Source organism: Pieris napi, chromosome 6 (genome assembly GCF_905475465.1).
Source record: "Pieris napi chromosome 6, ilPieNapi1.2, whole genome shotgun sequence".
In the NCBI taxonomy this organism is placed as follows: Eukaryota; Metazoa; Arthropoda; class Insecta; order Lepidoptera; family Pieridae; genus Pieris; species Pieris napi.
Genome location: NC_062239.1, coordinates 773,861 through 797,821, shown reverse-complemented (window position 1 = coordinate 797,821; position 23,961 = coordinate 773,861). Strand labels below are relative to the sequence as shown.

Below are 23,961 nucleotides of genomic sequence, written 5' to 3'. Positions count from 1 at the left end.
TGTTTTGACGTTCTTATATTGTACGAAACTTCTTATGTTGATCAAAATATGTGCGCCAAAAATAACAAGAATCGAGAAAATATTTGTTCGTAACACATATTGTATACATAATATTAAACATGTCTTGCAAAAAGCCAATCGGTGCTGGTAAACAAAATTCCTTATTTAATTATATTAAAAAAGAAGATTGCGGTACTATTCAACAGTCAGTATAATTTTTTTACATATCTGAAAGATACCTGTTTATGATTTTTCTATTAATTATTCAAACTTCTAAATTAAAACGTTTTTAAATTTCAGAACAAATAAAGAACCTGATAAAAAATCAAAATTTGTTTGGAAGTCGAAATCCTCAACTTCAAGCTGTAAGTGTAAAAATCTGAACCATAGTTACAATCAAATAAGAAATACATTTGTATTGTATTTTAATTTTCTATTTATTAAATGTTATGCTATTTCAGTCAATCCACCTTACAAGACGGACTTTCATCAAAAGGTAAATTAAGAAACTACTTTGTACAGATAGTTTTGTAAGTGGGTATTTGTAGGCTAGTCTAGTTTTTATTACTTTCCTTTAAGTATGTAAAAACTGATATCATTTATTATTATATAATTAAGATGAGTTTTATAAAAGAAAATCATATAAGCTTGACTTTAATTAATGAGACACTCAACTACCTTCAATAACATTTGCCATATTGCTGTTGTCTCGGTTTTTTACTTTGTAAGCATTTTTAGGAGGACTCAATTAATATTAAACCAGATATATCAAATATTACATCTCTGCGCAGTTCTGTAAATACGTCAACAAATATTACAAAATATAATTCACAAATAAATGATCTATCTGATGCTATGGATGTGGTATGTCTTTAATTCTAACTACTTGTTCACTATTCTTACTTCAGATGTGTAAAAATAACTAGATTGCTTGTTTTGTTTATATGGTACCATTGTGGGTATTGTGTATTTTACACAATATCTTGTCAAATGCATTGCTAAATTATGAATTGTATAAAAATAATTGATATTTTGTGTATTGTTAAAATATTTGTATGTATAACGAAATAATTCATAATAATTCGCTTGTTTTTCTGGCAGTCAGTATATGAACTTTCCTTTTAGGATGATAATCCATTCAATGTTAGTGACAAACATATGAGTCCTTCACCCAGTTCCATTAAATCTATGAGAATAAGTGAAACTGGATACTCAGCAAAAATAGAAGATACAGAAAAGTCTTCAGTAAAAGTAAAAATAGCAGAAAAGGACAAAAATCTCAGAACACCAAAAAAAATCAGCCCTAAAAAGGACAAAGATCCATTAAGAAATTTAAAGTTAGACAGTTCTATATCAGGTTTCCTTTTAAATATATCTGAACATCCCGCTATAAATAAAAAGCATAATGTAAGTATAACTAGTTGGTAACTTGTTGACTAAATAAATGTCCTTGATTATTTGGTCCTGACTTGTAAACTGATAAACAAACAATCAAAATTAGTTTATCAATTTACAAGTGAGGACCAAATTGAGAGGATTGTGATTCTAGACATGAAAATGCATAAGAATCATGCAATAGTAATTTTTCTATTTATTTCGTATTCCTATGTCTAATTTAAATTAAATCTAATAAGCAAAACTCATACCTAAAAAAAAATATAGCCCATTAATATAATTTAAGGAGGGTGTGAGAAGAACTTGTATATCTTATATATTATGGACATTAAATGCATTAAAATATTTTTTGTTTGTATGTTGTTTTTTGTGTATGATAATTATTCTACTATGTTTTAGAACAATGTACAATGAAAAATAATAATCTTAGCTCATGAAATTCTTGTTTATTTTAGGATAAGAAACTTATCACACATACCGACGTTGAAGAGTGTAAAAAAATGTATATAGAACTATTAGAAAAAATAAGTGATGCATTTAACAGAATACCAAATTGTATAAAAGAAAAGTTTCCAGGATATGACAGTAAGACCTATTCAAAAATAAATTATTTAAAAACAAAATTAAAGTTTGCCATACAACAGAAACCAAGAGACTGCTTACAATCTTCTTCTGAAACACTTAATTCAAGTAATGAAGTGAATGGTAGAGAAAGTCCGTCATTACTAAATAATGATGATGACCTTGAAGACTTTGATCTGTCTAGTCAAGTAGCACATAAAGTAATTGATAAAGGCCTAATTAACAATATAGAAACTTCAACACCAGATATACCTACATTTAATAAAAATCAACCTAATAAAACAATATACTCAGATTTAGTACCTAAAAAAGCACTCTCTTTCGATGTGTTTTCGCCCAGCAATGGATCTATCAAAAGCATAAATTCTAGTATAAACTCAGATTCAGAATCTTTAAACTCATCAGATAATCAAACTAAGAAGGGAAAATTTGTTTTTAAAAGACCTTCACGAGCAGCTGATGATTTAAATACGCCAACAAGGGATGTACCTTCTAGTACATTTGAAAGATTGAAGATTGCATCTGAAAAACTGCATCCATTGGTAACCGAAGTGGCGCCCAAATGTGCACCCGTAGGCAACAGTTCAGTAGCATTTCAACCTCCGCAGAATTTAGGCAAACCTTGCACTGTCGTTTCACCAATTGTTAAAGATAGTCCGAGTGAAACTGATTTTGAGGATGCAGACGATTACGAAGTGCCAATAGATATGGACGACCTCACCGATATTATTCCAGAAGATTCGAGAACCAGTGTTATTAATATTAGTGATTCACTACCGAGTACGAGTAAAGTTCAAATTAATGATAAAGAATTTGCCATCGATGATGACGGGTGGCCAGAATATAACCCCGAGGATTTTGGAGAAGTGATGGAGGAAAAAGCCAGTGATGTTAGTAAAGACGTGATCAACTTAATGGATCAATCGGTGACTGCACCAAAATATGAGGGAATGGGTGATTTTCATGCGGGTACCAAAAATGACGGAATAACTGGTAATTGTTTTCATACTTGCCCATTACGAATTCAAAAATACGTTCAATATTTTTTTAGACATTTTTAGTACGTAAAGTAGTACATAATATAGCGAAATTGGATTGTATAATCCAATTCTCCCTTAATTTTTTACACCATACGATATATAATTGAAAATCGTATATCTTTCCACAGTCATTGATGATTTATTAAACAAGAAATCACCTAATCGTTTGTTTGTTTTTATATAATTTTAGGAGAATTCGACGGATCAAACTTCCCACATTCAGGCCTAATGATGGAAATGTTCAAAGAAAAATTTGGGTTAAAGTCGTTTCGGCCGAATCAGCTTCAAGTTATCAACGCTACATTGCTAGGCCACGATTGCTTCGTGCTAATGCCTACTGGAGGAGGTAACACTTTCTTTCACACGAGTACTGCACATATAAAAGAAACCTCTAACGTATAAAATCTATATTGTTTACATTACAAGTACAGTACAGATACCGGCAAACATCTTGAACAAATGTCCTTGCCTGCGCAGAAGCGATTTATAGGTATCACTTCGGTGGTGCGCGGCGGCGGGAGAGTGACGTGTCGATCGCGTGATGATAAATCAGTTGACGTTTGTTAGACACGTTTTTTGCTCGTATGTGTACGATGCGCAAATTTTCCACTCCCTTGTTTGATCCTCAAGAAGTTAGCCGGTATCTATAACTCTTTACAAAACACTTGGCAGTAGTGTTTTAGAATATACCACTATAATCTGGTCACCTGGTTTCAAAAGGCACATAAATACTATCGAAACAGTTCAAAAACAGAAAAAAGTTTTCTTAGAAAGTTTTGTAATCGTTTACACTTGCGTGGTCTATTGCAAACGTACGAGGCTCGTTTGGCTTTTTAGGTCTGAGCCTCAGATTTCTGTATATGCAAGTAGGTGATCAGCCTTCTGTTCCTGGCTCACGCCGTCGACTTTTTGGGTTCGACGTGATTTCATTGTCATTGTTTATTTTAGTAAAATATTGTATCTTTGATAATAACCTTGCAAAATTTTCCTTTCTTTGTAATCATAGTTAGAACTAAAATTCTTCTATACGTGCCTAACGTTTATCTGCTACTTTAATTGGTCCAGTGAATAGGCTTTCTCTTATGGTAGGGGAGCCCACGATGCTAAATGGGGATTTACTCGAGCGTCGTAGAGACCTATTGGGATGCAAAGCTTAGATAATAAGAAGAAAAAATGTTATATGATATATATCTTTTCATCGGTGGGGGAAGCGGCTATAGATTGTTAAATATGTAAAAAAAACTGTTGCATGGACATCCTCGAGCGCGTCAGATATTTATAGCATCAATGCCCTACGTATTTTTAATAATGTACGTATGTTAATCTGATCGTTTGCATGATGCGGGTGGTTGTATTTAAGGGTTGAAAATGAAAATAAAATAAAAATTATCGAGCGCGTCAGATTTTCTAAGAGAGTGTTAAGTGCACAAAAAAAAGCTCTCATTCACTAATCTGACGATTTCGATGGGACGCAAACCCACGGCCATTTTCATAATTTGCAAAAAAAAAAAACGCAATTTTGAAATACTCAAGCGCGTCAGATTAAGATATATGTGGTTCATCTTTATGTTCTAAACGTACTGTCTCATAATCTGACGGTTATCTAGAGGGATTCGTCTGATCTGACAAATTTTTTTTAGAAAAACGGTTCACCTAAAGGGCCATCCCTGAAACTTCCCGCTAATTCCATTCCTGGGCGCTTAAAATTGATATTTTGAGCTCGCTGAGTTTAAAGAAATAATATTTCTATGCATTTGAGCTCTCCCAGCTCGAAAGTCTGATAGAAGTTTCATAGAACACTATTTTTGGAATTTTCAAACCGCAATAACTTTTGAATGGATCAAGCAATTTTCACGCGGTTGGCGGCATTCGACGCAGTTTTATCATCCTCATCCTCAAGTAATTTAGCAATTTTAATTCATCGAACCACAAATTTCGGAGTAATCCCGAAAAAACACTTTTTCGGGTTTCTTTCGTTCACGATATCTCTCGAACTAATCAACCACTTTTGACCAGCTTGGTGGCGATCGACGTGGTTTTTCAAGCTCAAAGGCGGATTAGTTTTTGAAGTTGATCAATAAAAAAACCACTTTAAAAAAAAAAATATTTCTTATTTTTTTAAGATTTTTTCAAAATTTCTCAAAATCTATCGGTCCGAATCGGTTCAAATTCACAGGAAATGTAATTTTGAGGGAAATATTTAGAACGCGGTTTAGTAGATTCCGATCGGTTTAAGGATGTAGGATGTGGATAACACTTTTTAGGATGTAATTAACTCACCCTACCTTAATCTGACGCGCTCGGGAATTTCTGATGGTCAATTTTTTTTTACTAATCTGATCCTGTCTCCTTCACGGGCGGCCATAGATATGGGCCTCATATTTTGTGGAGGTACTTAACCGGGTACAAGGTATCCCCCTATATATTAATCTGTCGCGCTTTAGTAAATCCCGAAATCCCCTCTTGGGCTCCCCTACCATTATAACTTAATTACTAACATTAATGAAAATATTGATATATTTTACAAAAAAAATTTCTAATTAAGGCAAGTAGCCTTTAAGTTTCTATTTACTTTCTGATTCTGTTTCCTTGTTTTTATTTTTTTTCTTACTAGTTTGATATTTGTTCTAATATACCTAATTGATATTTATGCGTGTAAAATTTGTGAATTATTCTTATTGTCATCTGAAAACTAAAAGCATAAAAATTAAATTACTTCGTAGAAACATCTGCGTTATTATGGCAATACGCAATAGGCTCTAATCAAATATTTATTTGTTAAAATGTGTCCGAGTTATATAAACTATGTAATAATTTCGCATCTATATCTTAAATAATTATCTTTTTTGTGTTAATTAAGGAAATATCGAATTATACTTTAAAACAAATAGACCGATTTTTATATTAGAGCGTTTATAAATGTCTAGCAGCAATTATCGTTTGAACATAATAAAATAAAACACTTTTTTTTATTATTTCTCAGACAACACAGACTTTAACATACTTTTTCTTGAATTTTAATCACATACCTACATATTATAAAAGATTATTGAACGATTCCAGGTAAATCTCTATGCTACCAGCTACCTGCGATATTAACACCAGGTGTCACAATAGTTATATCCCCATTAAAATCGCTCATCTTGGATCAAGTCAACAAACTATTGTCCTTAGACGTAAGTAATTTTTAATATCAGCCAAATTATGTCTATCTCGAAAAAAATATTATGTTCTATTAGTGCATTATTAGAGTCGGTAGCTCGAAACATTTAACTATACGGCCTTATTATAAAATAAATTAGTGTCGCTCGAACCTTTTTAGGTCTGGGCCTCAGAGCTCTGTATCTGTTTCATGATCATTGGTCAATCTAATGCAAGTTGGTGATCAGCCTCCTATGCCTGACATACGCCGTCGACTGTTTGGGTCTAACGCAAGCCGGTTTCCTCACGATGTTTTCCTTCACCGTTCGAGCGAATGTTAAATGCACTTAGAAAGTCCATTGGTACACAGCCGGGGATCGAACCTACGTACTCAGGGAAGAGATTCGCACGTTGAAGCCACTAGGCCAACACTGCGTTATTATAAAACGTTAAATATTATGTAACGTTCTATATTTTCCCCTTATTATTGCCCTAATCCGTATTGGGGTACTAGGAGTACATAAAGCATGCTGCTTTCATACAGTTTTTCAAAGACTGTTCAATCCACAAATTCAAACATATCAGTAACAGAGAGATATTAATTAGATACCAGCTGCTCATCTATCCGGCGATATATCTCTAGCTACTGTTGAGGAGGTGTATCACAAATTGTCTCTTCGCGAGCCCGCTATCAAGCTTTTGTATGTGACTCCAGAGAAAGTGAGCGGCTCACCGAAGTTCCAGAGCATGCTGGACATGCTCTATTCGAGAGGGAAAATTGCTAGGTGAGTTTTGGAGAAGGTATAATTGCGTCTAAAGTGGCCATTTTAACGTTTACAAATCTCTATATATATAAAATTCAGTCACAATGTTCGTTTCCATACTCTTCCGAAACAGCTTGACCGATTCTTATGAATTTTTTAATGCATATTCAGAAAGTCTTAGAATCGGCTACTATCTTTTAAACTCCTAAGTGATAAGGGTTGTCCACCCCAAAAAAAATGTTTATTTTTTCGACAAAATTTTTTGTTTTTATTTTTTTATGTTATATCATACAAAAATACATACGACCCTTAATTTTCACCCTTCTACGAAATCCCTATTTTTTATTTTTGTAGATAGTTATTTTTATTGAACTAAAAAAATGTTTCCTAGAAATATTATACATGGCAATACAAACGTTTGCCGGGTCAGCTAGTATTTATATAAAAATAGTTAATACTCAAGGAGCCAGGAGGATATATAATAAGATAACTGCAATAAATGATTTGACTTCACCAACTGACTTAGATTACTAGTTGTGTAATTGTCATTCAGGCTATTAGTGTATGTAAAGTTTGTTCCCAAGTCCCGCACAACAGCAAGTAATATATATATAACTCGCTGACCCGGCAAACGTTGTTTTGCCATGTACATACCTATATTATTTCTATGATTTTTTTTTAGTTCAATAAAAATAACTATCTACTATAAAAAAAAATAGAGGTTTATCGTAGAGGGATGAAAATTTATGGTTGTATGTATTTTTTAATGGCACATTATAAAAAAATTAAAAGGTCATCCAAAAAATAAAAATAAAATGTTAGGGGTGGACAACCCTTATCACTTAGGGGTATGAAAAATAGATAGTAGCCGATTCTCAGACCTACTGAATATGCATATAAAATTTGATAAAAATCGGTTGAGCCGTTTCGGAGGAGTATGGTAACTAACATTGTGACACGAGAATTTTATATATAATAGATATATAATTATAGAACCAATCGTGTTTGTTGTATTCTCTTTTTGTGTAATATAAATAAATAATATATATTTTTGGGAGAAACGAGAATGGCTAGCGTAGTAGACCTTGGTTTTCAAACTGTTAAATAGCTATATGTAATAATAATGGGAGATACCTTTAAGAAAATAATATTGTTTTTTAGATTTGTGATAGACGAGGCGCATTGCGTGTCCCAATGGGGTCACGATTTTCGCCCAGATTACAAACGATTGTTTATGTTACGAGAACGGTTTCCGGAGACTACCCTCATGGCGTTAACAGCTACGGCCACGCCCCGTGTACGGATGGACATATTGCATCAACTTAAGGTATATTTATCTAATCAAAAATAACAAATTAAAATCTTGACGTTTACTTCATATTTTATTTATTATTAAAAACATAATTTTATAATAGTCATACAATATATATGTTGCAGCCAACTAGATTAATTAGCCGTTCAATTAACAGCCTAACCGTTTAACTAGCGGCCTGAAAGATGTTCAGCCGTAGCGTTTGTTACAACGCTGGCTGGCTAATAAAATGCTTAGGCCATTCGTACGATAGACTCATTATTTGGCAGAAATAAAAATGATACATATGATATAAAATATTTCTTTTAAAATTAAATTGCTTGAGTCAAATTCATATTATTATTGTCACTACACTCTTCCATTGTACTACTCTTTTTGTTCAAATGTCTTGTCAAAATAGGTCACGAATTGCAAATGGTTTTTGAGCAGCTTCAATCGTCCGAACCTCGCGTATAGAATATTGGAGAAGAAGCCAAAGAATATCAACCAAGATGTCGCTAAAATCATCAAGGAGAAGTTCTTCAGGTTTGTTACTACGAGTTTTTATTTAGTCATTTTATTCTACTGACCTATAAAATCAAACAAAAGTTAATCAGGATCGTCAGTTTGCAATCAAAAATTTAACTAGCAACGTCAGTTAGCAATCGAAAATTTAACTAGCAACGTCAGTTAGCAATCAAAAATTTAACTAGCAACGTCAATTAGCAATCAAAAATTTAACTAGCAACGTCAATTAGCATTCAAAAATTTAACTAGCAACGTCAGTTAGCAATCAAAAATTTAACTAGCAACGACAGTTAGCAATCAAAAATTTTACCAGAAAAGTAAATAACACATATAACAAATTTCTCAGTAATTAAGTTTTGTAATTGTGTTATAACTTTTTTTCCATCTACCTTATCCACCTGGAAATGGCACAAACAGAGCGTCTGGAATAGTGTACTGCCTCTCTCGTAAGGAATGTGAGAATCTGTCAGGGGATTTGCGCAAAGTGGGCATTCAGGCCGCGGCCTATCACGCCGGACTCACCGATAAGAAGAGGGAGGCGGTCCAGGCTGGATGGGTCGCTGATAAATTTACTGTGGTAAGTGAGGGTAGATTAATTTCACTTATTGCACAATGACATTATTTTAATAGATTTAGCTCATAGAGAAAGAAGACCAAAGAGACAGACACAAAAATGTTGGGGTATATTTAATTTTTATTGTTAACAATGATCTTTAAAGAAAGAAGTTTGTTTAACTTTTCACTAGTATAAGCAAGAAATTACTAGTAAAATCTAAAAGTGGAAGGGTATATTTTTATTTTTTGTAACATTTATCTTTTCCATAATTGTAAAAAGATAGCTTATAACATATACTGTAGATATAGCTCGTATGGTGTGGTGAACTTTAATAAATAAATAAAGAAAACATTGTAAGACAGCCGGGTTGCCTTAGACCTAAGCCGACGGTGTTGACCAGGCGCAGAAGGCTGTTCAACTGTGCCTATTAAGAAAAATAAATGATCACGAAACAATATTTTTGAAGTGAAACTTCTTTAGAGTAAAAAAATTATGCAACGTCACGAAGATGTGCAGTGTTGTTGTCGAAGAACAGGAAGAGAGCGATTGAGATCGATTGAGAGAGAGTGAGAAAGGGCGAACGGAGCATGAAGCAAATATCCATGGAGCAAAGTAGGGAGCGAGCAAATGAGAAAGATCGAGAGAGAGACTGAGATAGAGCGAACGTCGCATCACGCACAGTGCCATGGAGCGAGAAGTGGCAGAGAGCTATAGTGAGAAAGATTGAGAGAGAGAGAGTAAGGGAGATCGAGAAAAGATACACGCTATTGGCTGATGTATTCGTTTAGTAATTACATATTAGAACTTTAGATGGCAATTCTGTCGCATAACGTCTTGTGCAGTAAACGCAGATTTTTTATTTATTCACATTATCTTTACCACGTATACAGTGTGTAAACAGTGTGAATATAGATATACAAATACATGAAGTGATCATAATACTGGTACATTATCTATTTTAGTAAGTTTTACTTCCGACATGTGTACTTTGTACGCACGCACTTTTTAAAAGTATAAAATACTTTATGTTAGGTATTTGTGCTAGCGTTGCCAGTTTTCTCAAGTATTATTTGTCCAGATCTGCGCCACAATAGCCTTCGGCATGGGCGTGGACAAGTCGGACGTCCGCTACGTGATCCACCACAGTATGCCGAAGTCCGTGGAAGGGTACTACCAAGAGGCGGGGAGGGCGGGCCGAGACGGCGAACCAGCCACTTGTCTGCTGTACTACTGCTACGGGGACGTCGTTAGGTATCGCCGCTTGCTGGACCGTAAGACTCCTCATACTTCACGAGATACTTGTAACTTCTTTGACGAATATAAACTCCTACTTTTAGTAAAAGACTAAATACGTATAGTATTTAATTTCATAGAAATACAGTTACTATCAATCTAAAAAATAATAAAATAAAATCAAGTATCAAGTAAGTTTAATCCACAAAATATATCAAACTAAAAGTTTTGGGTCACCATACAATTTTTTTTTTATTTGCCGCGCTTTTTCTTTCATTAGCCAGACTATTAGATTATTGCTTTGTTTTTTTTAAAGAAGTTACCAAAATGTCTAAATCGCGTAAACTACAGACAACTTTGTCATATTATTTATATACATATATTCATTTTAAGTGGAAGAAAATTACGAACAAAGTATCTTGTATTTTGCAAAACATTTATGTTCAGATTCATGAATTTGCCAGAAACAGAAATAAGACAAGAATTTGGGGCCTAAAAGTTTTTCTGTTAGCATTTTTTTAAATTTTCAGTGGAAAGAAACGCGACACCCGAAGCGAAGCGTGTCCACATAGAAAATCTCCTCCGAATGGTGGAAGTGTGCGAAAGCGTCTCCGAATGTCGAAGGGCCCAAGTGCTGACTTATCTCGGAGAGAAGTTCTCCCGAGAGTTGTGCAAGAGAGACAAGAAGACCGCGTGCGATAACTGCCTTAATGACCACAACTATAAGGTATACTTTTGTTTTTCAAATTCTTAATGATATAAAAATATCAAGTAATGAATTATTCATAATTATATATGTCGGAGAAATATCGTCACTCCATCGATATGGACATCGTCGATAGCGGGTTTAGTGGGCGTCATGTCGGTAACGTGCGAGCTTTTTAGATTGGTTCCTATATAAATTCTTCACTTTTAATCAAATTCTACTAGAGCCAACTCGATCCAACCTCTCATCACCACAATGCTACACTGACTACTCAAGAACTACCCTGCGTTTCTCGAACTCGAGGCATTTGCTCGGCTCTGATTGGTCGTAACAATATTCGTACTTTTATTCGTTTAGTTATACTTATCTAAATTAAGAAACAATTAAATAATAACAAAACAAATTGAATCAAAATAAATTGTGATTCTTAAAAGTAATAGAAGCAATCTTTACGATTACCCAAAGCAAAAAAAATGAACGGTCAATTAACTCGATCAGAACATTTCCTGATAATGCGAGCATTCCGCGGCATATATATTATATATAGCTGATCCGGCAAACGTCATTTTACCATGTAATATCATTTATAATAAAAAATAGGGGTTGATCGTAGAGGGTTGAAAATTAGGGGTTGTATGTATTTTTTAATGCTGTATCATAAAAAAATTCAAAAAATAAAATTTATCTAAAAATTCAAAAAAAATATTTAGGGGTGGACTACCCTTAACATTTAGGGGGATGAAAAGTAGATGTTGTCCGATTCTCAGACATACCCAATATGCACACAAAATTTCATGAGAATCGGTCAAGCCGATTCGCGTATGTTTCGTGTATGTTTCCTAAAAAAATGGCATATAGGCGTTATAGTCTTTCTAATTCCGATATGTATCTCTCTATCTATATATATTTTTAGCCGGTGGACGTGACCGAAGAGTGCAAGGTGATAGCGCGGGCCATCCGCGACGCGGGACGTTCCAGCTTCACCCTTCTGCACATCGCCGACGCCTTACGAGGCTCTATGCAACAGCGGATATCCGGTTTGAGAGAGAGTCCTTTACATGCAAGGTATAAGCGTTACAACCACAAACAGGTGTTGCATTTACTGTTTATGGCAGGGGCTTTTTTCATATAAATGTAACTCGCATTTATTATTTATGCCTACTTTATTGTGGGTCCAATAAAATTTCTTGATAAATTTGTAATAATGAAGAATATATTTCAGATGCAAGAGCTGGCCTCGTGGTGATGCACAGCGTCTCCTGCGTCAGATGGTGGTCCGAGGGCTGCTGGCCGAGAAGCTGGTCGTGAATAAGGACATCGCCAGCGCATATGTGACGTTGGGGCCTAACATACAAAAGTAGGCAAATTTATTTCACACGAAAACTTACAAGAACTGCTTTTATTGGGGCTTCTTCACACCTCTGATCGGGAACTTCAAACCGAACTAAACTTAACGGGACTCGATTTCATATCGCCTTATTTGTCTTAAAAAGTATTTTTCCAAAAGAAAAGTCTTTGGCTCTAACGAAATCTATTCAATTTATAACTTTTATATAATGAATTACCTAGCAATGCGAGTGTCCATGGGCGGTGGTATCATTTAACATCATCAGCCTCCTGCCTGTTTGCCTTCTATGACATTAAAAAAATTACCAATAATATATGCATGATTAAAATCCAGAAATGCATGAACCTATCCATAAACGACTACTCATAAACATAATACCCATCTCATAAACGACTTATCCGATTTTGATGAAATTTAGACGGTTCTCTAACTTGAAACAAACTAAAAGAGCTTATAGCTCGATATATATTATATGTGAATTTAGACAACGCGGACAAACATTTATTTTTAATAGAATTTTAGCACACGTGCTCGAAAGAAGCAAAAATGAATATCAGATCATTATACTCAAATATATGTATATGTTATCTAAGTATACAGGTTTGTCTTTCTTTTTAAGTCGGTTAAAAACATATAAATATTTCTGTAATACAAAGGCTGATGTCTGGCAACCTCCGAGTGGTATTCCCGATGAAGGTGGAGAAGAAGGCAACCCTGGTGACGACAGAAGTGGCCACAGATAGAAAGGAGACCCCCATCATTGCTCTCATCAAGAGGATCGAGGAGCGATGCTACGCTGACCTCGTCGAGGCTTGCAGGTGAGGTTCAAACGGTTTTTTTTTAAATTCCGGTTATCCAATTTCAATTGAGTTCAAGACGAAAATTTGTTTAGTTTACGTTGTCAAATAATAAGTGTAATTTTTTACAATGCGCGCGCACACCATCACAATAACCGACACCCTGAATATCTGTTCAAACGTCGGTAAAACAGTCTGGGCCGCTAGTTGGCGCTTGTTCTGATTTATCGACAAGTTGCTTTGTCTGTCATGGCGTAGTGTTTTTCAGAGTCGTGTTTATCTAAACCAAAATGTTCGAAGAAAATTATTATAACTTCTAACGTGTGTACATAAGTACACACACGTTTTTTTGATTTCTTGTAAAAGAACAAAGTAAACTTAATCCTTAATATATTTTTTTATGATAGCCACGATCTCGGTGTGACTTCGCATTATATAGCATTCGCGCGCTTCTTTACGCGTCTTGGTCGTAGTGCTAATAATTCCAACATAAACCCCCATTTAAGTCATAAATAATCTACACCAGAAACGAAAGTTTATTTGCAAATTGAAGAATAACGGATATATCCGCCGTACAGCCAGAGTTATCGAGTTATGGGACGGCACAGCACGGTATCAATCTAGTTTTCAGCAAGTTATCCTAACTTTTTTTTAATAAAGTTAAATTAAAGCGTGCTACTTTACATGAATCTACCCTATACAATACTTATGGCTAATAAGCAATATTATGTTGACATAATTTTCTACAATACTAGTGAATATCTTAAACTAAGGTAATGTTCATTAACAGTCTTAATGTTCTATAATATTTTGAAACTTACGTTCAGAAAAGTATGGAAAAGTTTTAGACGTATTGAAATTTTGTATTTAGGGAAATGGCAGCCGCTCGTGGCTCATCCCTAACCGCAGTGCTGCCTCTGGCCGCTCTCAAGGCCATGTCCATACGACTGCCTGAAAGTGCGCCAGATATGCTGACGCTACCTCACATCACGCGGGCCAACTTCGAGAAGTACGGGCAGGACCTTCTCCAGATAACGTCTGCTTATGCCATCGAGAAGATAGGTGAGATTAATGTATTTTAAGTAACGAGAAACAACCATTTATGCAACGACATCCAGTTACATTAAAAAAGAGCATACTCCTTTCTCAAAGGCCGGCAACGTACTCGCTAAACTGGGTGTCCATGGGCTGCGATGACTTTTTGGGCGTCCGCAAGGTTCATTTGCCTAAAAAGTTAGTTTTTTACACAACTTTTATTTATTTTTAGAAACGCTTAGCGGGCCAGTTCTCCACTTACTGTCAAGCTCTTGACTTGTGATTGGTTGACCGGTACACACACTCATACGCGCGTAAGGTCGGCCATTGAACTCAGGTCATTGGACGTATACGCAACGTACGTGTCTCGTATAGATGCGGTAGGACTGGCTCGCTACCATTATATATAATTATTAAGGGGTAGGGCAATCGGATTACTTAAACGGAATACAGATTTGGCTGTAAAACTAAAACAATTTTGTATAAACGCTTTAGCGCGCAGTCGTATTGAATACGGTAACGTTATTTTGAATCCCTTATATGCGATCTATTCGCAAAGCTTTAAAAGCAATCTTAAAGGAAAATCATTTTTACACTTTGCATATATTAATTAGTACAGGAATTTCTCATAGGCAGTAGTCGACTTAGGAAATTTAAAATTATGTCACTGTACGATCGGAGATCTCCAGCCGGTGTTACGTTTCTTTACAAATTGTCGAATTGTCAAATATAGAACCTCTTACAGAATATTAACATCGTCGTCTCCCATTCATCCCTAAGGTTCAAAATGAACAGAATTTTACAAATTCCGTCTGCAAAAACCAACCTAAGACTTCCGGCACCTCGCATTGGAATTGTTTAGACTCGAGACTTATGCAAACTAACACTCCCGAATGTCAAAATCCAATATGTTTTAGGACAAAGTAGTCATTTGTAATCGCTACGTCTCGTCTTACGATATATATATATCGCAGTAAAGTAGTTAAATCAGAGTGTTAATTTAATCTCTAGACAATTAGTTAAATATCGATATTCAATCAAGTCGTTAAAGTTCCGCCAGTCAAGTGACTGAACGAAACGTTTAACAAGTTTCCTAAACGTTCCTAGACAACAAGACGCATTTCAACTTTGGTAGTGTGACCAAGATATTTGATTGGAAAAAAATATATATTTATATATTTCCCTATGTATATTGTCGTAAAAAATTTTTTTTCCTAAATAATGAAATATTTTTTTTTGTTTGTTTTATGTTTCTTTCTCTCTGATTTAACTACTTTACAGCGACATATATACATTCAAACTTTTTTTGTTTTTGTGATCGAGATGCCCTTTGTTACATAGAAAGTAATCAATTTCAAAATATTTTCAGGTCTCTTAATGCAGTACCAAGACGAATTAGAAGACGAGAAGAAGCAAGAGGACAAAGATTTTCAGAACGATTCGGGATCCGACACGGACTGGGGAAGTCTGGCCCGTGAAGCCAGCACTAGCTCCTCCCGGGGCAGGGGAAGGGGGACTTATAGGGGGGGAGTTAGGAAGAAGTAAGCTATAGTTAAATAATATTGATTGATGGTTTATAGTCTATTAAATCCGTCTCGTGTGTTCAGGTACAGACGTAAGAAGACTCCGTCGTCTGCCAAGAAGAAGGCCTATCGAGGGACCTTCGCCCGCAGAGGCCGAGGCTCCACTGGCACCAAGCGCTCTCCCGCTAAGTCTGGTGAGATCTGTTATTTATACTTTTTGTACGCACCTGCGCAGGCGCATGCCCGATGTGGTCTATAACACTCATTACTTTTAGGATCTTCAAGCGGTAGCAAGCTGGGCAGTATGCCAGTACCTCGGACCACGGTGGCGAACACACGACCTGGAGTCGCCCTTTCTAGTAAATTTAACTTCTAATTCGCCGCTTTGTTAATTCGGTTTTTATATAATTAGACATTCAATATAAGTAATTTTTTTTAAATTGTTCTATTTTTATTAATAACACAGAAACTTAATGCTTACATTTTTTTCCTTTTTATGAATTATTTTGTTATTTCCTTTCTATATACTTAAATGACTTAATCTGTGATTCTGTGTAAATAATAAATCTAATTGTAAAAATCTTAATTAATTTTATTTTGGCTAGAAATCTTAATTTGTAATCTTGTTGTCTTCACATATAATTATTTAACAAATGTAACAAAATATTGTAAACCTATTTTAAAAGAGTAAGTGTGGAGTTTCTTGCCCATTCTTCTCCACACGAAACTACCTTTTGGAAGGGGCAACTAGAATCTTCTTTATATATTTTTTTTGACGTTCAAAAGTGCCATTTTAGATGGTCTAATTGAAATAAATGATTTGACTTTGTACTTAGAGGTGGGTGAAACCTGTCCCTTCATTGACAACGATTAACAATTGTTAGGATGTCAATGAGGGTCAGTTAAATAAATAACGGGTATTAACAATATAACATTTATTTTAAATAGAGGTTTTTTAAACTGAACTATAAATTCTAAATTTTTAAAGATGAATATTGTAGGTTTAGAGACAAATTCATTTAAAATTAAGTATTTTTATTGATCTACATGGATGATGACCTTCATAGCTTTCCCGGTCTTTGCCAGCTCTATTGCGTCCTTAGCTTTGTGAATAGGAAAGTGATGTGTTATTAATGATTTCAAGTCAATTTTTCGGTTTGAAACTGCAGACAATGCGGCTGGGTACCTGAAAAAGCCCAAGAAGAGTTAATGGTTTTACCTGTAATGAGAATGGCACTTTTTGATAAGCTAACATATTAATTTCCCGGCGGAGGGTCTAATTATCAAGCCGGATAGCGGATTAGCGCTTTTTTCTAATTCGGTTCTTTAACCCTTATCCCATACAAATACAATAGAAAACTTATTAATACAAAATTGAAACTAAAAACATAATATTACATATTATAAACAAAACAAGAAAACAAAAAAGCTAAATCTTTAATGATAAATTATGAATAATGCAATCCTTGTGAATTCTGCCAGTGTGCAACGAAAATATATAATTCTCACATACAATAGTATACAGTGTGCGCAAGAATTTTGAATACATAGCCGGGTAAAATGGATGTAACACTCCATAGAACCTCATGTAAATATATCTAGTAAATTTATTTCGAATTACCTCCACCATTAAAGAGTATTTAGTTGTCGTATCGGTCTGGACGGAATAAACCGAAAAAATACTTATCTTATAATTACTATTTTGCTCAAACTAATTACCCGACACCGCAACGTTTCCGAATAGTTTCAATGAATCGAATTTTGAGATTATTTTAACTAAGTCTGAACTAAATTTATTTTTAGCAGCTGTGAGCCTGTCTCCAACACATTGTTTGTAGCTTAATAATACTTACGAATTCAAAAGGTGAAAAGCTCCAATAATATTAACTTCTCGTAACATTGCGTTACTCAACGGCAGCTCAGCAGTCTCTTCGCCGATGCCGACGATTAAAACTGTTCCACCTGTTCGCGTTACCTAAAGAAGATAAAAACGCTCTAATTGCACTCTTAACTAAAGGTGATATCAGACGGTTCATTTTTTGTTCATTTTCACCTTTCATTCGGTACATTTCACTCGAAATGAAATGTCTGAACAAAAAATGAAACACGAGTGCCGAATGAATTCATTAGTGAACCGATCCAACAGTGTTGGATATTGGCATCCGGTATCTTTCATTCTCACTCCGAATGAACGAGAAATGAACGGTCTGAACTCTGAGAGAACGTTCATTCGGATTCGGCCATTTTGTTTCGAGTCCTGTAGCCGACGGACATCACGTTGTCGACGAAGTTATAACTTTTTTTTAACTTTTCTTTAAATTTACTTTCATCCATTCGAAGATGATAACAATATGAATCAGGATCTTCAACGGCTAGTTCTCTCAACAATGTATTGGAAGCTCCTAATAAATTTCTTCTTTCAATCCATGGTCGCACCCACCACCGTCGACGTTTTCTTTGCTTCTTTTTTGTCAACTCTTTGATTAAATGATCACAAATTAAACTAATTCCAAGACGTACGACTTCATTCGACATATTTAAAAGAAAGAACAATGAATGTTCATTTCTGTATCATTTCGTCTAAGCCGTGTGAACATAGAATGAAAAAAAATGAAGCATTCACTCGAGTGAACAATCATTCGAGTGAACCGTCTGATATCACCTTAAAGGAGCCTTTCACCTCTTTCTATCAAATCGTGGTCTCGCTGTGATGAAAAGAGACAGGTGAGTACTTTATTTAAAAGATTCATGTGGTACGTACGGGAGACGTATTTGATACACTTTTAATATAATTTTCTTATGCAAGTTAATCTGTAAAACGTAATAAATTATCCATTTGCTTTGCAACCCCATGGGGGTCTAGCTTTCATATGGATCTGTTACTTTGTTTATTCTTTATAAAATAAGCGGCGATGTGCCTGACATGTTTGGATCTAACGGTTTCTTCACGATGTTTTCCTTCATGTGCAAATGAACACACAAAAGTCCATTGATTCACATCCAGGGTTTAAACGCACTGCCAACGAACGTATTCATATAGCAGTTCGCAAGTCAAGGACGTAGAGCGGGCAAGAATGTTAGAGAGACTAGTTTCTACAAATTAATTTGCGTTGCCTGTGAGTGGTACATACCATCATAGCCACTCGCTGAGCTGACGTAGACCCACAAGCTTCGATGGTGACATTTGGTGTTGTACCCAATATTTCCACAATTTTTTCTACTTGCTTTTGATCGCTGTATTCCTCGTTCACCAAGAGAGTGTAGTCGGCTCCTAATTTATGTGCCGTCGTAAGTCTCGATTCTACCAAATCTAAATTTAAAGAGATAAAACATTTATTTATTTATTCATTTACAAATCATCGACCCCTCTCAATGCAAAGTAGATTGCCGATAGCTCTTTCCGTAAATCAAGTGATTCATACTCCAACGTGCCCTGCAAAAACGTAGATGTCTACAAGAACGGGTAACAGTAATATTTACGCCGGTAAAGTTGCCTTAAGAACCGATTTTATACTCTAGCATTCTTCTACTAGTAGCTTATATTTTCGTTCAATAGGCCACTTAGTTCTCCCCTTGTATACCTCAACGCATCACACACGGTTGTTGAGATATTCGCTCTGTTTCAACCGTACCCAGTCTACCCTACATTTTAATAAATTGCATTCATTTTCAATACATTAGAGGGTTACCTGTTATTAGAATCTTATCAGCACCCATAGCCTTCGCAGTCATAGCGCACAGAACTCCAATAGGTCCTGCACCTAATATCACGACGTTGGTTCCCAGTTTGATTCCTGCGCGATTACATGCGTGTATTGCGATCGCGAGTGGCTGTACTGCTGCACCTTCTTCCATACTTACGTTTTCAGGGATTCTAAAGACGTGTATCGACTTGAATTATATAATTTTAAATGCAGGAAATAAAAAAACAAAGAAATCTGCTCTCACCAGTTTTCAAATTTAATCGGTTTTTGTTGTGTTAATTTCTTTTATCATTTTGTTGTTAGAAAATTTTTAATGAAAAACGCTTTCAAATGATAAATGTGCAGGTTGTTATTTTTTAGAATTATTACCGGGTTAGTTACGGGATAATGTGAGCATATTTTCAAAAATAATGGAATAGAGTAATTTTTTATTTATTTTTAATAAAATTCGCTATGCACACACACGTAGTACAAGAACGAATAGTGGTGTTAAAAGTTTAAGCCTGGAGAACAAATGGTTGCAACTTGCGAACCTCCTCTTCGAAAATTATCCAAACTTTTTAGTCAAAGCTAAAGTTGACTTTAAAAAGTCGTTTAAAGTCAATGTTGTATTAATGTATAACAATGTTGTATTAATGTGTAATGTATACAGGAAAATGTGGAATGAACCCAAAGTAACATAATTTTTTTTATACCTTGCTTCAAATATTTTATATCTTAAATAATATTCACCCTACAGGTTGACTTCCTAATCAGTTATTTTCGTGTTATTCGATTTTTGGTAATGTCGAATACGTCTTTAAACTTAGGGTTCAGAATCCAGACTGTGCGATCTGTGATTCGTATATGTCAAACAACAAAGGTTTTGACATACGGGAGTCACGCTTACCGCTAAGCCTTGTTTCTGAATATCACCGTTAGATTTACGATATTTTAGTGAAAAGTTTTATTAGATCCTTACTTGTGACAGAAGTCGGCAACATGCTTGTAGTATGTACAGAGGTTTCCCGGCGATCCGTACGTGGAGCAGTAGCGCGGTTCCTCGCAGATATTGTATCTTCCAGATCGACAAAACTCACAGGACCTACATGGCTGAGTAGGTTCAATAGCAACTCTATCACCTGGCCTTAAATTCGTAACATTGGCACCCACCTAGAAATTTTGTAACACGCCTGATGTGTATTGGCCTTAGATAGCATTTGTTTCTTTGATAATGTTTCTGTTCTCAGTAAGTAGCAGTTCAGCGCTCTGTGTCTGCGATGATCTGACACATTGTTGTTTTTTCTTTTTGTTAAACTTGTTACAATCTAAGGCAAGGGTTCTGGAGTTTTCTGTTTGTGTAGAAGATAAATTTAGGGAACGGTTTAGATTAGTAGTAGAGCAGTGTTGGCCTAGTGCGTCACTCATCCCTGGGGTTCGAACCCTGGCGCGCAGGTCACCTACTTGACTTGATCACCTACTTGTCTATTAAAAAAAAAATCGAAACAGTTGTGAGGCCAAGGATTGTTATGTCACTAGTAAGCTCATTTACCCTTTTCTAACTTGCGGGCTTTGTTACAAATTACGACAATAGGTAATACAAATATAAAAATCAATCGTTGCAATTTCTGCTTCATTTAAAACAATAGTATAAGTATCACGGATGGTACCCTCCATTACATATGAAAAACGAAGAACAGGACAATAATAAAAATAAAAAAAGGTCACGTCACAATAATTAAAATTATATACTTTCATCGTTAAAAATAAAAGCAATTATATTTGAACAATTCATTGAAAAATTGAGAAATGAAATGAAAATTGCAAAAGCCGAGGAGGCTTTTGCCTTTCCATACAATAGTAGACCACTAAAAAAAACTTACTTAATTTTGTACAACTAATATTCATATTAAGAAATGTTAATCAACTATTTTTGTATGGATTCATTAATGACGCTCTAATAATAATAATAGTAAATATTATCATAATCAAAATACAAACTTTGACGATAACTCCTGCACCTTCGTGACCCATGATAAGAGGTTCTGCAATTGACTCCATACCGCATCTTGCTGTGGAATAAAGTCGGATGTCCGAACCACATATTCCGACACAGCTCACCTTTATTAGGACTTCTGGAATTTACAAAAAATTACCTAAGTTCCTTTGTTTTGCATACGTGGCCCACAGGAAATGCTCGAAGTGTATGAAACTTTTAAGGCCTTCAAATAATTTGGCCAGAGTTGGATGCGCAGAAGTCACTTATGTTTTATGCTACTGCACGTCCATTCGCGAATTTTCTTGCCAAAACTAATAACTACTAATTAGCAATCCTTTCTTTTATGTATACGACACTAAGACAAAATATTTTAGTTTGTTGTTATTAATAATGAAATATATCATGCTACCGATAATCAGGCGCCCGCTCCCACTGGACTTTTAACGTAAATTACACAATTTAGTTAATTTACAAATAATTAAAAATTAAATTTAACTTGATAACACTTACCATCATCATTTATTATTGGTATTGGATATTCTTCCTGCGAACAATTATAACGTTATTTAATTAGTTCAAAATTTTTATACAGTTAATTCCTAATTTTGGAAAATTTATTTATTTTCATTTAAAATTCAGTCATAACATTAATTTTTAAATTATTGCTTAAAAGATGAAAGTAACAAAAAATATAAACGAAAAAGTGCTTTTAATAAAACATTTTGTCCATTTCGACACTTTTTTATTAAATTAATTTAATTTAAATATCTGGAAAGTAGATTTCCTGAAATACTTACGACTTTTAAATCGTACGGTCCGTGCAAAACCACAGCAATATTTTCCGCCATTCTGTTTAAAGTTACGTTGCTAACTACACTCTATTCTAACATAACATATTATTATCTGAATATGAAACGCAACTATTTGCGTCAAATCAATATTGGAATTATCTCATATTGCATGTGCATATCATTTTTGTCACTATATAAAAAAAACCTGGATTTCATGTATTTTTGCCAAATTGTTTTCGTTCTCTTTAACAATAATTATAATATTATATTTGATTTAGGTTACATAAGACTATATCGTACACCTAAACCTTATCTCCACAATGTCTTGTTGAAAATAAAAAAAACTACAAAAATATAATCAGTAGTTCTGAGTTGATCGCATTCATAGAGACAGATTTATGTAGCGATATTTTAAAATAATACTTAGTGCCCTCGTAAAATTCGGTTTTACGTAACATATATACCTATTATTTAATAAGAATTCAGTAATAATATGTATATTGATCACTGTACTAACATCAGATTTCATGAAAATGACTATTTATTCGATTTATCATTAATCTCAAACCAAAGTATCTTAGTAATAAGTAAAGAGAAGAACAATAGATTTATTACGCCCTAACGATATCTGTGGTAAATAAATATAGACTTGTACTTTGATAGTTATTAGATAATATTCTACTGTATACTAACACGAGATAAGAAATAGTGGCGCATAGCATGTTCAACTGTAGATCACGAGGTTAAACTCCTAGATGGAGCTGAGATTAAAAATACGCCTTGGTATATTCTGTTTGAATTGCACTTTCCAACTTAGAGCTTTAGGAAAGTTAGGAAATTAGGGGCATTTAAGCAACCCTGACGTGCTTTAGATAAGCTAAGACGTCGATACTTGATCTCGTGACCGGCTGTGTCGAATATGCGTCCCATTGGAGTACCTACGTGAGTTAGGAAAAAGAGCGTGTCAGCGCCATAATCTTAATCTTCTGCTTATATGGCTAGAGTCAATAAAAATTATCCGCGATGACCCAGTTGGCCTGGAGAAATATACATGCGTAAAATTATTAAAGAAGTTTAAGTTAAACTATTCATTACGTTTGAACTAGTAAGTGTGACTTAGAAAAAATGTTTTGACGTTTTATTTATGTACATGTTAAGATGGGATTGTAAAATAATTTCGTATGTTCGTTCGTAATTAAATGTACAATTTTTTTTCACATTCCTACCACTTTAGTGCTTTTTAACTTACCTATTTTCAGTAAGGTCTTGAGTTTCATTTAACACAAGAACTGTTTCAGTCGACAGGGTGTGCCAACTCTTTCAAGTACATATAAGTGATACAGACTTGGAAATCATTCAAGCCAAAGTTTTGAGGAATTTAGATTTTATTTTGAATTTATACCATTATATTTATTTATAATGGGATAAAAACTAGATCAGACACAGACAGACAGACAGAAAACTAGAGATTCAAGGATGAAAGGATTAGCGAAAACAGTTTTTTTGGTAAATATTTAACAGCTTTATGCGAATCTTATAAAAATAGTGT

At 34.6% G+C, this 23,961-nt stretch overlaps 2 protein-coding genes across 2 annotated transcripts; one reads left to right on the top strand and one right to left on the bottom strand.

Moving 5' to 3' along the window:
• Position 1: 1 nt before the first annotated feature.
• LOC125050121 (Bloom syndrome protein homolog) lies at positions 2-16,522 on the top strand. Its single transcript, XM_047649734.1, has 21 exons — positions 2-205; positions 301-365; positions 462-496; positions 739-864; positions 1,126-1,407; positions 1,851-2,970; positions 3,208-3,363; positions 6,081-6,193; positions 6,765-6,943; positions 8,084-8,249; positions 8,635-8,759; positions 9,159-9,318; positions 10,376-10,568; positions 11,061-11,257; positions 12,150-12,301; positions 12,459-12,593; positions 13,241-13,402; positions 14,253-14,443; positions 15,786-15,957; positions 16,024-16,133; positions 16,215-16,522. Exons 1-21 carry the CDS (start codon positions 120-122, stop codon positions 16,313-16,315), a joined length of 4,026 nt encoding a protein of 1,341 aa, XP_047505690.1. The 5' UTR covers positions 2-119; the 3' UTR covers positions 16,316-16,522.
• Positions 16,523-16,859: 337 nt separating this feature from the next.
• On the bottom strand, positions 16,860-22,640 carry LOC125050196 (sorbitol dehydrogenase-like). The gene is made up of 8 exons (XM_047649875.1): positions 22,419-22,640; positions 22,132-22,165; positions 21,624-21,757; positions 20,605-20,795; positions 19,629-19,813; positions 19,071-19,249; positions 17,793-17,914; positions 16,860-17,125 (listed from the first exon to the last, which is right to left on the bottom strand). Exons 1-8 carry the CDS (start codon positions 22,467-22,469, stop codon positions 16,975-16,977), a joined length of 1,047 nt encoding a protein of 348 aa, XP_047505831.1. The 5' UTR covers positions 22,470-22,640; the 3' UTR covers positions 16,860-16,974.
• Between the last annotated feature and the right edge of the window lie 1,321 nt (positions 22,641-23,961).

What these genes read in the sequence shown, in the direction of transcription:
- LOC125050121 (XM_047649734.1), top strand. Translation starts at nt 120, where the DNA reads ATGTCTTGCAAAAAGCCAATCGGTGCTGGTAAACAAAATTCCTTATTT. An exon ending in GATTGCGGTACTATTCAACA is followed by an intron (nt 206 to 300) that starts GTCAGTATAATT and finishes TTTAAATTTCAG; the next exon opens with AACAAATAAAGAACCTGATA. An exon ending in GTATCGCCGCTTGCTGGACC is followed by an intron (nt 10,569 to 11,060) that starts GTAAGACTCCTC and finishes TTAAATTTTCAG; the next exon opens with TGGAAAGAAACGCGACACCC.
- LOC125050196 (XM_047649875.1), bottom strand. Translation starts at nt 22,469, where the DNA reads ATGGCGGAAAATATTGCTGTGGTTTTGCACGGACCGTACGATTTAAAA. An exon ending in GACCGTACGATTTAAAAGTC is followed by an intron (nt 22,166 to 22,418) that starts GTAAGTATTTCA and finishes AATTGTTCGCAG; the next exon opens with GAAGAATATCCAATACCAAT. An exon ending in ACCAATAATAAATGATGATG is followed by an intron (nt 21,758 to 22,131) that starts GTAAGTGTTATC and finishes TGTAAATTCCAG; the next exon opens with AAGTCCTAATAAAGGTGAGC.